This window comes from Aspergillus welwitschiae (assembly GCF_003344945.1).
Source record: "Aspergillus welwitschiae strain CBS 139.54b unplaced genomic scaffold BDQ94scaffold_13, whole genome shotgun sequence".
NCBI lineage: Eukaryota > Fungi > Ascomycota > Eurotiomycetes > Eurotiales > Aspergillaceae > Aspergillus > Aspergillus welwitschiae.
In genome coordinates this window covers 142,934-157,249 of record NW_020798707.1, presented here as the reverse complement: position 1 = coordinate 157,249, position 14,316 = coordinate 142,934, and the positions used below count along the sequence as shown (strand labels likewise).

The 14,316-nt window shown below is 50.5% G+C and overlaps 5 protein-coding genes across 5 annotated transcripts; 2 read left to right on the top strand and 3 right to left on the bottom strand.

Annotated features, from left to right (window-relative positions):
* Positions 1-202: 202 nt before the first annotated feature.
* On the bottom strand, positions 203-955 carry BDQ94DRAFT_141989 (uncharacterized protein). Its single transcript, XM_026765942.1, has one exon. It carries the CDS (start codon positions 816-818, stop codon positions 270-272), a length of 549 nt encoding a protein of 182 aa, XP_026627087.1. The 5' UTR covers positions 819-955; the 3' UTR covers positions 203-269.
* Positions 956-998: 43 nt separating this feature from the next.
* On the bottom strand, positions 999-3,755 carry BDQ94DRAFT_178074 (putative PHD finger domain protein; the record flags this gene model as incomplete). Its single annotated transcript, XM_026773053.1, has 3 exons — positions 999-1,499; positions 1,562-2,341; positions 2,398-3,755. 3 exons carry the CDS (start codon positions 3,753-3,755, stop codon positions 1,091-1,093), a joined length of 2,547 nt encoding a protein of 848 aa, XP_026627086.1. The 3' UTR covers positions 999-1,090.
* An 803-nt stretch (positions 3,756-4,558) lies between these two features.
* Positions 4,559-5,376, top strand: BDQ94DRAFT_141984 (uncharacterized protein). Its single transcript, XM_026765941.1, has one exon. The coding sequence runs from the start codon at positions 4,792-4,794 to the stop codon at positions 5,047-5,049; it is 258 nt and encodes an 85-aa protein (XP_026627085.1). The 5' UTR covers positions 4,559-4,791; the 3' UTR covers positions 5,050-5,376.
* A 789-nt stretch (positions 5,377-6,165) lies between these two features.
* On the bottom strand, positions 6,166-8,343 carry BDQ94DRAFT_141982 (curved DNA-binding protein (42 kDa protein)). Its single transcript, XM_026765940.1, has 5 exons — positions 8,209-8,343; positions 7,834-7,917; positions 7,659-7,763; positions 6,776-7,588; positions 6,166-6,709 (listed from the first exon to the last, which is right to left on the bottom strand). Exons 1-5 carry the CDS (start codon positions 8,234-8,236, stop codon positions 6,519-6,521), a joined length of 1,221 nt encoding a protein of 406 aa, XP_026627084.1. The 5' UTR covers positions 8,237-8,343; the 3' UTR covers positions 6,166-6,518.
* Positions 8,344-10,161: 1,818 nt separating this feature from the next.
* Positions 10,162-14,181, top strand: BDQ94DRAFT_178071 (GMC family oxidoreductase). Its single transcript, XM_026773052.1, has 8 exons — positions 10,162-10,392; positions 10,475-10,511; positions 10,585-10,655; positions 10,710-11,092; positions 11,153-11,340; positions 12,274-12,588; positions 12,693-13,869; positions 13,938-14,181. Exons 1-8 carry the CDS (start codon positions 10,210-10,212, stop codon positions 14,131-14,133), a joined length of 2,550 nt encoding a protein of 849 aa, XP_026627083.1. The 5' UTR covers positions 10,162-10,209; the 3' UTR covers positions 14,134-14,181.
* Positions 14,182-14,316: the final 135 nt, after the last annotated feature.

Below are 14,316 nucleotides of genomic sequence, written 5' to 3'. Positions count from 1 at the left end.
GACCACCGGAAGAAGGGAAGGAAGGAACCTGCTCTACGCCGATTTATCTGCGAGGAAACACCGTGGTGTGGGTTATCCGGATACTACGGAACCAGCTACTACCGCACTTCTACCGAGAAGGAGGGAGTGGATGGAACGGCGATAAGTGTAGAATGAATGGATTTTAAAATTGAATATTTGTTTGTTGGTAGACCGAGACGCACCACTATCCTAGGGGTAGGTCCCTTTTGGTCTGGTTGGTGTGGTGCGTCTCGGTCTACCAACATTGTCTAAAAAAGAAAACTTGAAAGTAAAAATATTGGCCCATCTCCCCCGGATGGGCCGGCCGGGGGAGATGGGACTTGAAAAAGAAAAGAAAAACATTGAAATGGAAAATCACATAGATCCAATGAATAATGAAAATGCCTTGCAGCTATTGCTGCGGCTTTTATGCAACATTCAATCAATATGCCCTGAAATGCCATGCTCTGTATGCGCCGAATGTTCAATAAGCCGAAATGGGACCATGGTTTTTGCACAGAAAAAAAGAAACCATCTAATATGGAAACTGTAGTAGGACACCGACGCCTAATTCCCCAATACCACTGGTGATCCCTGCCAACCAATGCGATGCGCCGCGCCAACCGAAACACAACAGTTAAACTAGTATAATAACCAAGGTCGTAGCATGGCGTAATAATATTGAAGGCTGAAATGTTAGAATCTTTGTAAAGCATGCGCCGACTTGGTCTGGCGCAATGACACTGACAAGGCGAATTATCGCGAATATGTGACAACCGATAGTGTCTCAGTGCGGAGACACCGTTTGTGTTTTTCATCTATGCACAGAGAACCATCCTATTAGCCTGATGTTTCTTTTCTTTCCTTTTCTTTGTCATTTTGTTGATTTGCCGTTTTGATTTGGTTTTTTTTTTTTTTTTCCTTTTTGAACTCTTTTTTTTTTTTTCCTTTTTCTATTTGTTTGTTGAGAACAGTAGGGCTATTCCCGACAGAATGTCGCCGTGACTGGTAACGTAATAGGCTCCGATTCAATGATGGGTTTTGACTGTGACGATGCTTGAAATTATTTGATTAATGGAACGGCGATGGACTAAGTGCTGGCTGGCTGGGGCGGCTCGGGCTGCGCATTCAGCACCGCAATGCGTTGTTCAATAAGATTCTGTAGAGCACGAAGAGAGGCGATCTCCGTGTTGGCCGAGGGAAGATCGGGCGGAGCGTTTGCCTTGAGCTGATCTATAAGCAAACCGATTTTTCCATCTTCAGGCCCTTGCCTAGTAGGTCCGTTGCCCTGTGCGAGTGAGATGAGGTTTGCGGCCGCTTCCCGTTCAGCGATAGTGCGTGAGTTCAAGATCGCAGCAGTTGTGTCCTCTTCCAGAAAAACAGGCTTCTGGGACGAGTAGAATGCATGGGCCTTGGCCAGCAGCTTGTCGAACTCTGCGGTGGCATAGTCGAAATATCTGTCCGCAGTTTCCTTCATCATCTTGTACTCCTCATTTTCCCTTCTCCACAAGTCAGACAAGTCAGACATATAACCAACTATAACGCCTAGGAATCAACTCACCTCTTAACTCGATGAATGAAGTCCAATTTTAGACCGCGCTCTGACACACGGTACACGATACCTTCCTCCTCCTGTTCCTCCATTCTCTCGACCTCTTCCTCATCTGGAAGGACTTCAACGTCGATCATGCGGGGTCGCTTCGGACGACGAATGCGCTTTAACATATCGTATCCCTCCTCATCTTTGACCCAGTATTTTAAATCATGCCAGACGTGGTTGGGACACATCCAACTGTGGTGCCTACGATCACTGCCGCCTTTCTGGATGGGAGGTAGGGGCAGAGGCGGGTCACAACAATCCATGTGGAAAGCACAAGGACAATAGTCGCACTGAATTATGGGCTGACGGCCGTTACTCGTGCGACCGCAAGCTGCGCAGAGAATCACATTGCCTTTGGCATCCTGTGTTCGTAGTAGGTAAGGGTCATCATAACGGCCATGGCGGTTCCCTCGGCGGGGGTAGAGCTTGGGAAGTGGTACAACCTCATCATATTTGTCCTCATCTCCCGTAGCCACACCGGTGAAGTAATCGCGAACACCAAGGGGTAGGAGGAAGTCTTTCTGTGGAGCGTTGTCTAGAGCACCCAGTAAGGACGTCATAGGCTTTGACAACGAGCATTTCGGGCAAAACCAATCTCCCTCCGGGGGGTTTGCCGGGTCCAAGGGCGGGTTAAGGCAGGAGAAATGGAAAGAATTCGGGCAGCCATCGCAACACAGCAGCTGGCCGCTTCCGTTACAATTGTGACAAAAGTCGTTGTTTTCCTGGCGTTCGTTGTCGCTTCTGCCAGCATGTTAGCGTTCAGAGGAACAAGTGGTAGATAGACAAGGGGGACTTACGTCAGGGTAGGTGTCAGGCGTCGATTGTCACCGGCATCACTACTAGCTGGACTCTCAGAGCGCTGTCTGCTACTCATGCCAGCTCCCAGTGATGCTGGTTGAGATCGACTGGCTGCAGCGGGGACAGGAGATGGCACATTAGACTGCTGTGGGTCAGAAGTCAATGAGGAACGCATGTGACTTTCCAATGCGACAATGGTCGGAAGAGGCTTCTGCAGGCGAGTACGTTTGATTCGTGCCCCTTCCTCGGGGTTCGATTCATCTTCCAGTGCATGCTTCTGTGGGAGAGCCGTAGCAGCACTAGACGGGGCGGCTGACTCCTTCTCCTTTGCCGAAGGTGCACCCCTTTTAGCCGGTTTACCCCTGGCGCGAGCACGGGAAGTTGCCGCTCCAGGAGCCATGCCCGGGGCAAAAGTCTCAGCATCAAGGGAAACCGCTGAAGAGAGAGATGAAATGCTGCTGGCCGACCGGGGGCGAGCCAAGACCGGTGCCGTGGCAAACTCCTCGTCGGCTTCCGCCTGAACCTCCTTCCATGCAGCGCGCATAACACTCTGGAAAGCCGAACGTTCCCGCGGGCCGGGATTTTCCTGGCAAATGCCGTCAAGAATAGAAAGCGCAAAAGGATCTTTGTTGCACGTCTCCCACAATCTGATGAGGCCGCGTGAAACAGGGCGATTGTTGGTCTCAAGCGCCAGTCGAAGAGCCTTTTCGACCGCAATCTTAATCCGATCAACGTCTACTTCTGTCGATGTAGGAACAGGCAGTGAAGTGAAAGCAGACATGTCCGGTGAGACCTTAGACTTCGTAGGTAGAGGTTCGTCCATCGGCTCCTCAGCGGGCGTTAAGGGGGTCTGAGGCTTGTTGTCAGCTCCCTCGCCGTTCGGTGTGGCCTGTGACTCCTTTTTCGCAGAGATATTCTGAACACTGGGTTTGATGGGTGCCAGTCCAGCCTTGCGCAAGTCGGCAGTTGATGGCATGGTTCCCAGTGGGCGCATACTGGACAATACGGGGTTCGCGTGATGAGACACATTACACCATGGCGTGTCTGCGAAGCTCGGTTCTGGTTCTCTCAATGGTGGTTCAACCCATCCGCTACTGCTTTCAAAGATGTTTGAATCGCTCAGAGTATCCGACACGTCATTCTTAGATTGTTCCAAACGCGACTGGGTACGAGAGGGCGGATCCTGGAGAGGATCGGTGGCCACACGACTGTTCCAGCCAGTGCGGCGTTGCTTGCGAGGCCTTGTAGAATCGGTGAGCGAGGAAGCAGTGCTTGCGGTAGTTGGCGCGCCAAGTGGAGTGGAGGGGCGAGAGTTATTCGACCAGGCGTGCGACGACGAACGGAGATTCGGAGCCATTGTTGTAGACAGGGCTCGCAGGTTGCAGCGGCTACAAAGCCAGGGTTAGCCTGCGGAAACAAAAAGCTGAGACACATTAATTGAAATAACAATTACTTACTTGTAGGTAGATTCCAAGCAAACACCGAGCGTGCCCAGCGTGGCTGGTTGGAATCGAGGCCAGCCCGCGCGCTGTCTGCGGGTTGATGGAAGGAAGAAAGGTTGCGGAGTTGGAGTGCCGGAAGTTTTCGAGTCCCAATCAGGCCTCCCTCTAGGGGGTTCGCCGCGGACCTCTGTCAACCACGAAATTACCAGACACCCTCGATCTGGATTCCATGTACATTAGATTTTTGAAACCGGATTTCGTGTTGTATAGAATACAAGACTGATTGTCTTCATTTCCTGGAGTGGGGTGCTTACTAGAGTGACCCTAGGAGACGCGTCAAGGGGCCGTGAGATAGAAGTGTAATAAGAGCCAACACAACTCTCTAAATCCTGCTTAAGTGCCTTATATGACAGAAGCTGCAATAGGATAGATGATGTGTAGAAAAGGCAATGTAAAACGCTAAGTTACTTCAGAAAGATTTCAGGTCCTGTGATTGGGTCAGCCGTTCAACATCCTGAAGCTTTCCAAGTCCAAGTCTGATGCCCAACGCACACGGACAATATGACAGCGTCCTGATGATGGAATGGGGTTCGTCCAGTGCTTAGGACACATACAAAAGCAGAAGGCATAGAAAGATAAAAGCACGAGCACCGCCTGGTCCGTAGAAACAAGCGAAGCGTAGGGAAAGGGGATTGCACGCGTAGAACACAGCTCCAGTATTGAAAACAAACTTACCAAGTACGACAGATGTTATCGAAACTCTTGAATCAGTATCTTCTGCTGTAGCCGATACAAAGGTGACGTACTCGGAGGGAGGAGACACGATGTATGTGCCGATGTAGATGCAAAGAAGAGGATTGCTGGATTCAACGACAAAGAACAATTTGATGAAGCGTTCGAACCCACAAGCAACGCGAATCTTCTCTAAAAGGCAGACAAACGAAGAAGGTGATGGGTAAGCGGAAGAAGATGGAGGTTAATGATCAGGGAGGACGAAGTAGAAAGTTTGAAGAGAAACAAGGAAGCAGAAGGGCAGGGTCCGGAAACTCAGAAGAAAGGTCAAGTTCGCAAACGAGGATTCTGCAATGTGTTATACACAACGCGTGTGCTTTCTATGCAGAAGGCTCGTGGCTGACTTCTCTTGAAAGATTCCGATATCAGATTGATGAGGAGGAGGGGTTGACGATGCGGAAGAGCAAGGAAATGTGATTCTTGAACGTGTTGTTCAGATAGTATCTTGAGATACAGGTTGTAGAAGAATGTTCAAGAATGAGAAGGGAAGAGAAATCGGAAGAGGGGAAGCGAGTAGTTAAGAAGGCTGTTGTGGCTGGGGTGTTTGGGGAAAGTGAAGCAAAGTGAGTGAATGATACTCCGATGTCACTGAGAGCGAATTTGCAGCCGCGGGGAAAGAAGGGCACGACGCTGCTGCAAGTACTCCAGAGGAGTAGACAGCAGATGTTTCTCCTGTAATCAGGATAACAAGCCGTCCAGAGATGATGGAAGTCGGCAGAAGAGCTTTGGGTAGGAAGTGGAAAGGGGAAAGGCACAGGGAAGGGAGAAGATGGAAGAGGAAGGATTGGGGAAGTCAGAGACGGAGGTCAGTTGGCCCACTCGACCAACCTCCATGCCCTCTCAACACCAGACAACCCAACACACCCCTAGCCAGCTCTCAGTGAATGAGCTGGGACGGGCTGAACACAATATGTTCACCTATAGCCATATTCTAGGATAGACAGCCGGTCCTCCTTCACTCCGTGCATCCCGGCCCAAGCCATCATACTGGCTGGATTCACTGCCGGTACATGGCCATATGCTGAACCCTACTGTTGAACAATACGAATAGTCTATTACTTACAAGGTAAACTTCCATAGCCAGGCTTCAAGATACTAACAAAGGGAACTACCGAAGGTGCTTTTTCTCTCAAGCCTTTGTCGAGGGTGGGGTGGCGGCAACGGCTGGGCAAGCAACCTGCCTCTCCAACGTGGCAGTCACCCGAGAGATACCACACCCGATTAAAGCATCGGAACAGATGATCTGATGTTTGATGGACCGGAGAGCTCATCGGGGGCGAAATGTCCTCTTCTCCTAGAGTCCATGGGGAAGGGGGCAGGTTACGCTGACCTCATCGTTAGAGACAAATGAAGTCCGAGCGGATCATCGGGAATAATATGATTGCCTGCAAATCACGGAGAATAGAAAGAGAACATTCCAGGAACACCTGCCTCCATGTATGAATGTGGCAAAGGTAGAAGCGTGATAGGCGAAATAGGAGGTAAAGCTTTGGACCGGCGGACACAGGTTGGATAGATCTAGTAGTGTTGATGGAAAGCAAGGAAGATGTTCTGCCTCATTTTTTTTTGCGTCTGTTTATTCGAGCATTTACATATCGCGTCTTCTGAACTTCTGAACTAGTTATGTGACAACAAGTTTTATAATAGGGTATTATGAAAGACCTAGGTCTCCCACATGGCTCATCTTTCGCACGGATTTCCCCCATCCCTCATCATCTGCAGAACTCCCTGGTTGCAGCTCCAAAAAGGATCGTTGTAATGGCGTGCATCGCCAATGCTTCGGTATGACGAAGAATGTTTCCTGCAAAGAAATCATAGGCTTTCATTTGAGCCAAACCAACACGCCCACGGATACGGCAGATGTGACGCCCAAGTCAGACGATGATTTACTCGTCAGCCTTCTTGGCAGCGGTCTTCTTCTTGTTGTTCTTGTTCTTCTTGGAGCCGGTGGACTTGGCCAACGGACGCTCAAGGATCTTAAGGATCTCCTCGTCCTCGATCTTCTTGTCCGTCTGGAACTTGGAGAGATCGGGAGTGGTGGGAGCAGCAAGACGGGTGATGCCGTTCTTGGTGATAGCTAAAGCCTTGTTAGAAGACACATCCTCTGCGATAGTCGTAAACTAATGGAGATGGCAAAACATACCAAGAGTGGTCAAGACGCGGGAGACCGGAGCATTGTCGGCATCTCCGGCGGGCTCGTACTGTCTCAGGACACCACCACGGACACACTCGACAACACCAACCTTGGCAGACTTCTCATCATCCAGCTGGCGCAAACTGAAGGGGAACTGGCCAAACTTCTTGACGACCTCGGAGAGAGTCTGTCTGGAGCTAGGGCGCTTGAGGCCGTAGGTGGTGGTGGTACGGCGGTGGAGAGTGGCACGGTGAGGGAGGGTCTTAACCTTTCCGGATCCGAGAGACAGACCAAGTTCAACACCCCAGACTTCACCGACCTCGGGGACACCCTCGCCCTTGACACCAGCGCCGGGAGAGAGGATAATCTTCTTCTCGCCCTCAATCTCGTTGCGGTCAAACAGCCAGCTGGTGGTGTTCTCGACAACGTTGCAGTCGTAGGCCTTGGCAACCTTCTCGATCAACTGAGTAATCTGAGCCTGGGTAGGAGGCTTCTGGGCAGCAGCCTTCTGCTTCTCCTCATCAGTTCCGCTGGCGAGGAGGCCGGGGGGGACCATAAGTCTCAGGAGAAGCTCGTTGGCGTAGTGAGTGGCGTGGATAAGGTCAGCCTCGCGGCCGGTCACCACATCGGCGGACGAGTTGCTGTCGGCGACAATAACCATGTCGCAAACGATGGTACCGAAGCCATCGATCTGGGCACCAAGCTGGATCTTGGCGACCTCACCGGCCTTCAGGGTGGTCTCGGCCTCCTGAGCGTCGGACACCAGGGGAGTGTAGGGAGTCACATAGGAGCTGGGAGAGACAGTGGTGGGGTGAGCGATACCTTTCCCCGGCGCATCACGTTAACTCGCTGATCTGACAATGATTGCTCCGGGCTAACAGAGGCAACATACCCTTCTGGATCTTCTTGCCCTTGTAGACCTTGGCAATCTCTTCCTCGAGGAGCTGGTCACCCTTCTGGCAAAGCTCGACGATCTTGCTGCCCTCAACACACCATCCTAGTATAACGAGATTAGAATTTCGTAGCCCTAGACCAGGCGCAGACGCCCGGATGGAGGAATCACACACCTGCAACGGCTTCGAGAACCTTCTGGGAGATCTGAGCGGCGGTCTTGTACTTGGTCAAGGTGTCGGGGTTGTTGAGGGTGTAGTCTAGAAATGGACCAAGGCCAGGTCAGTTAGGGTGGAGAGCGAACAGGCATGCTTAAGCCGTAGATTGTACGATCATGATAGAAAGAAGATATTGACAGGCATTTCGGGAACTGGATAACAGGAGACGAAGAGAGGTTGCGATTGTCCCGTAAGGCTCATCCGCTGCTCAAAGTCGTCGCCAAACCTAAGCCGAACCATGACGACGAAAGCAAGCGGGAACCCACAAACGCCGGAGCTTTTTTCAAATTGGAGGGACCAAGAGGGGTAGCTGGACATGGCATGAGCACTTACCAACCTCGGGGGCCTGAGTCTCAGCCATTGTGTATCGATAGGGGGATCCTCGCGCTGCTGCGAGGAAGAATTACAGATGAAGGTATCTGGGGGAGCAGTAGTTCTAGCACAACAGTAGAGAAAAGAGGAAAATGGACTCTGCTGGAGAGCTGGAGAACCTTAGTAGCAGGATGGAGTCGTGTGCACCGCACCGTATTTACCATCATTACGCCTTGAGCGGGGGCTTCGGCCTGGTTTTTCGCTGCGTTGGCGGTGGGGTTCTCTTCCTTTTCCGAGTAGGGCTTGGTATCTTGCTGTTCTGCTATTACCCTCCGCTTTTGTGCAGCTGACCGCCTACCATTTTCTACCCTTTAGTAACAAAGCCTAGTGGTTTGTTCGTTGCCTGCTTGACTGGCCGGTCCTTGCAGTTGACGCCCAACCCGCTTTTTAGCATCCTTTTCGCGTTGCTTCGTATACTCTTCTGTCTTTTGGCAATTGATTGGAGTGACAAACGCTCTATTCCATTAAGGCCCCTTCCATTCTTTTCGAGCTCCAAAAGATTTAAAAACCACGTTACCGCGTGATAGGCGTACAACTTCTCTTGATCGTTCCCACAATAATGCTCATGTCATACCAAGTAAACGCAAGTTCCTAATTGTGCAGTATGACATCACACCTCAGGTCTCAGTCGCCACAAGTTGTTCTCATCATTACTGCTTGCAAGCCGATCGCTTGCTAGATCTTCAACCTAGACTGTACTCCCTCCACTGTAGTACACAGTAGGACAAACTTCATCCTTGGCAGAGTAGATGGCACGAACCGGACTGCGGAGGTTTTGACGGGTCAAAGGTTCAGGCCACTGTTAAACCCCATTATAGCCCTTGATGCCACAGCACGTGAGACCTGCAAGGTCAAAAGAGGGGGTCTGGAAATGCCATCAGGAATAGAGATTGAGCCTAGGCTGGCCTGGCTAGTTGAGGGTGCTAAACGATCGCTGTGTAAACCCAGCGAAGCCGAGATCACGCCCGAACAGCGCGACTTCAAAACCCAACAAGGGTGTTTCTTCCTTTGCGTACTTATTCTTCAAATGATATTTAATGCAAGGTTTCCCCCTCCGACAAGGGAAAGGTTGCTGCGTGGCTGACCGTCTATGCTCCACGTCAACCCAGAGGGAATCGTTGGCTGGCACATGGCTTGACTGAGCAGAAAGTACGCGGGCCACGGCTTATGCATGCTGTCTAGGAATTTCTTAACTTTGAGCAGCTAACAGAACTAGCTCCGACCATTGTTTCGAAAATAAAAGAAAAGGTTGCTTAGACCGTGTATATGCTCCAGAGATGCGAAGGAATCGGGTTCTTGCTGAAGGAGAGCCTCGCCATGTGATAATTGCTGATCTACCTACAATCTTAACTAAATAGTTAGTTAATTAGTTTTCTCTCATGGCCCCGGGCAATCCCACCACTTTATCCCGCCAAGCCATCCCACTCGATGACTACTATGTTCTGCTTAGATGAGACCACGGTATATCAATAATACGCACACATTATAGAACAATGGAAGCCTTGCAGGGCAATGGGCACACCCAGCCATCTGTGCAGCAATAAGTAAGAGAAGGTGGAGGGTTTAGTCTGTCACTGCCTCATGGCCCACTAACGTGCATCCACCACCATGCTTCATGGCTACTATTGATCAATGGCTTCCTACCAGCCTACCCGGAGCCTGCAGGATTTGGCCCCCCGCCCATGTGTGACCACCACATGGGTGTCCTGCAGATTATCGGGGCTTACCTTCTCTCTGACGGGCCCCTTTATACCGCCCCAGCGTTGAGTTTGCTGAAAAGTTTGGGGGCGAAGGCCTAATCAACAATGCGTTCTGACATGGAGCGAAGTTACGGGTCTTATATACGCCCCTCTCCTCGTCAGACGAGCGCATGTCAATGGAAGGGCATCGCTATATCGGCCTCCCGATGTGTCACCTTTCCCTTTGCACGGGTGGGTATTATTATTGCCCGCAGCAGGCATAATGGGCTCAATTACAGAGGCAATAGGAAAGCGCACAGAGCTGTCTCATGATGGAAGGGATGTAGCCATCACATTGGCCGTGTGCCTTTTCCTGGCAACGCTTACCACGGGACTCCGCTTTTGGTTGTCCAGAAGGCGGAGGCCGTTGTTTTCCATGCCAGAATCCATGACGCTCGCGTCCTTGGTAAGTGCTGTTGACACACCTCTCAGCAATAATCTAAGAGGCCCCTTGGTGGTTCTTCTAGCATCTGACGAACATGATGCAGCTCTTATTCTACTCCTACGCCGTGGCGACCTACTTGAGTATGTCTATGCTACTAGACCATCCTAGTATACGACTTGTTGGATCTTAACTGATGTCGCATTCGTCTACTAGTTCTGACAATCGGGCACGGTGGCTACCCAACGTCTCAGACACAGAGCTGGCGGCTTACTTTCACCCTCAAGGTGCGTATGCGCCCAATAGGTTGCCAGCACTTCAATGCTAATGGCTGCATACAGTGTGTCTACTATCTCCGGTTGGCTTACGGCACAGGACTGGGCTTGGTGAAATGCAGTATCTTGATGGCCCTGTTCAGATCCCTTGCTGCTTCATCCAAGGCCGCTCGATATGCTATCCTGGTCATCATGGCACTCTGCATATCCTGGAGCCTGATGGCCACCCTCTTAAGCCTCTTGAACTGTCGCCCATTGAGCTACAACTGGAACCTGCAACGTCCAGAAGACCACTGCATCAATCGAAATGCTGCCTTTATGGCAGTGAGCATCATTGACGTTGTGACAAACGCCGCTATTCTGGTTTTGCCGCTCCCTAGGGTTATAAGAACAAAGATTACCCGACCGGAGAAGCTAGTCATGGCCAGTCTTCTGGTTTTGGGACTATTGTAAGTGGTCTGGGGTCTATCTCTGGTAAACAAAGCAGATATTAACATGCTTCTAAACAGTGTTGTTGCCATTACCGCGGTCCGTACGGTCACCATCGCCAAAACGGACTTTTCTGCCATTTATGACAATGGCAAGATGATCATCATCTGGACAACGGTGGAGTGGACAGTGGCGCTCATGATAGCCAATTCTCCTGTCTTGTGGCCTTTGCTTGACTGGCTCGCTCCTTTCCATTCTATGGAGAATGGTCCGTACGAACGATCGGCATATAACCCTTCGTGTCACTTGCTAAAGCGTCTGCGACCAACAAATTTGCTGGAATGCACTCAAACATTGACATCAAAGACGGCCGTCGCGGAGACAGGCTCAGTACACTCATCTCGATCTATTATCCGAGGGTTCGGGGCCAACTGGACAGAGGCAATCGGGCAAGCACAACAACCAGATCCTTTTCTATCGTTGGAGCCGGGCGAAGTGCGAGTGCAGACTGAGTGGTCAGTTGAACGGTCGTCAGTGGGTAGATTGGATCGATTAAGGCCGGGAAGAAGATCGTAGCCGAAATGATAATAAAAAGTTGTAGCACTATCACTTACTGAGACGAATTTTCTTAGTCTCACCTCCCATACGATATTCTGTACTGCCAAACGTGTTTCCGCTTGGGCTGAAACAAGAGTGACATTCCTTTCATCACACACGTTCCGTACCTCAACCAATCATTCACCAACAGGCTAAAATCTGACTTACATGCAACTTCCCGTGCTGAGACTGGGGGGGTCTTATTTCCTTTCGCAGCCTTGCCATGCACTGCCTCGTGTTCTGCCTTCCTTGGGCACGTTTTGGCCCTACAACGTACAGGGTAAATACGGGGGATATTTGGTAGGGGTGCACTCGGGCGTGCTCATCTCCTCACCGATTATTCAACTGGATCGGAATGGAGCTGGGGGCCTTAATTGACGTCACTAAAGGCCTTTTGAGGATCTAATAAGCTGGAGTCATTTCTGATTCTATTAACGCCTATCTCGCTCGCTGCTTTTAACAGATTGACTGAGGGCAGGCTGACGAGCGGGGTAATCATAATACAGCCCCGATCTCTCCAGACACTCTGCGATCGACTTCTATACTCGTCGGAACCCCAGGTATAGTATCCTTTTTATACCCCACCATGCTAAGACCCCCTAAGCTAAATCACCCCTTGTGGATACCAATATGGCTGCAGGTGAGCAATTTGACTACATTATTGTCGGTGGTGGTACAGCCGGCTGTGTCCTAGCCTCACGGCTGAAGCAATACAACTCCTCTTTGTCGGTCTTGCTTGTCGAAGCGGGGCCCGATGCCAGCAATCACCCCCTCGTACCAGACGGAAGTAAAGCCACTCAGTTACTTGGATCAGAGCTTGATTGGACATACGAGACAGTGCCGCAGAAGCATCTTCATGACCGCGTACTCTCAAACCATGCAGGAAAAGCTCTAGGTGGTAGTACCACAATTAACAGCGGTGAGCCTTAGTATTCATTCATCGAGGGTCTGAACTTCAAGGAGGTGATGATGGACTTGGGGTGATATCGTACAGAGCTAATGGACCCTACACGGCGCGATTAGGCGGATGGATGCGAGGTGCAAAAGAAGATTATGACCTCTGGGCCAGCTTGGTCGGTGACTCTCGATGGAGCTACCACGGTCTCCTTCCTTACTTCCGGAAGCTTGAGCATCACTTCGATCCCTTTGCCGACCCCGAAGTTCACGGGTTTGAAGGTCCTATCAAAACCGAGTCCGTGTCCTCTACAGGCCGCAGATACCCTCTTCGTCAATTGGTGCAAGAGGTTTGGAATTCCGTCGGTGTAACATTTAACTCCAACATCAATTCCGGCAGTCCTTACGGGCTGGTTGAGGTTGTCGAGAATCGCGACCACGGGATGAGACAAATGTCGAGCTCCGTTTATCCGCTAGACGTGGAGGTCATGACTGAAACCCTGGTCAAGCGAGTGCTGGTGGAGGAACGCGATGACCAAAAGGTTGCAATAGGTGTAGTGTTGGAGGATAAGAACGAAAGCCAGATTATTGCACGTCAAGAGGTGATCATATCTGCAGGTGCATATCGTACCCCTCAGCTCATGATGCTTTCGGGGATTGGTCCAGCGGAGGAATTGCGAGCCTATGGGATCGATGTTGTTCTCGATCTTCCGGATGTAGGCCGTCACTTTGCGGACCATGTAGCAGTCTCTCAATGGTGGCAGTTGAAGCACCCGGAGAAGGGGCTAACAATCGGATCACCCACCTTCACCGACCCAGCTTTCTTCCGAGGAAATCCCATTGACTTTGTGGCCTTGGATTCAGTGCCCCTCGATGGCCTTCGTCAAGCGTTGGTCAAGGACGACCCCAATTCTAACCCGGATGAGCATCCACTCATTGCCTCCCAGCGTGTGCATGTAGAAACATTCACAGTATATGCGGCAGGAAACGCTCAGAACCCTACAATTGCAACAGATGGCACACATATCACGACCGGCGTATCCTGTATGCTTCCTACCTCTCGGGGCAGTATCAAGCTGGCAGATCGAGACGTCCGAAGCGCGCCTCGTATCGATCCTAATTACTGTGCTACCGAGGCTGATCGATATGTCCTGCGTGAGGGGCTTCGGAAATTGCGAAAAGCCTTACGCGACACTTCAGCGGGTCAAGAAATGATTGAATCAGAAACTGTCGAAGAAAACTATGAACCTTTAGGTCCTGAAACCGATGATGAAGCTCTTGATGATCTCATCCGCCGTCGAGCTGCGTAAGACCATCTTTGCTATGCTATACTACTAATTATTATGCGAGAGAGTATATTGCTGATGAGCATAGGACACTGTATCATCCTACTGGCGGTGCATGCATGGGCAAAGTGGTTGATGGTGATCTACGCGTCAAAGGGATCGATGGGTTGCGAGTTGTCGACGCGAGCGTAATCCCGACTCCATTAAGCACACACATACAGGCATGTGTGTACGCGTTGGCTGAACAGGCGGCGGATATTATTTCTGGTGTTTGTAGTGTTTAGTGCTTGCTATTGACACATAGCAGACACATGGGAATGGTGGACCAGTTGTAACTTCATATAATTCATTAAGTATTATTCCATTATCATACAGTATTGATTTCTTTATATATATAATTATTCGTAACTATTCAAAACTGTAGACAACTGCTATAAACTTCTGGACAGGACTACCCATAACAAATG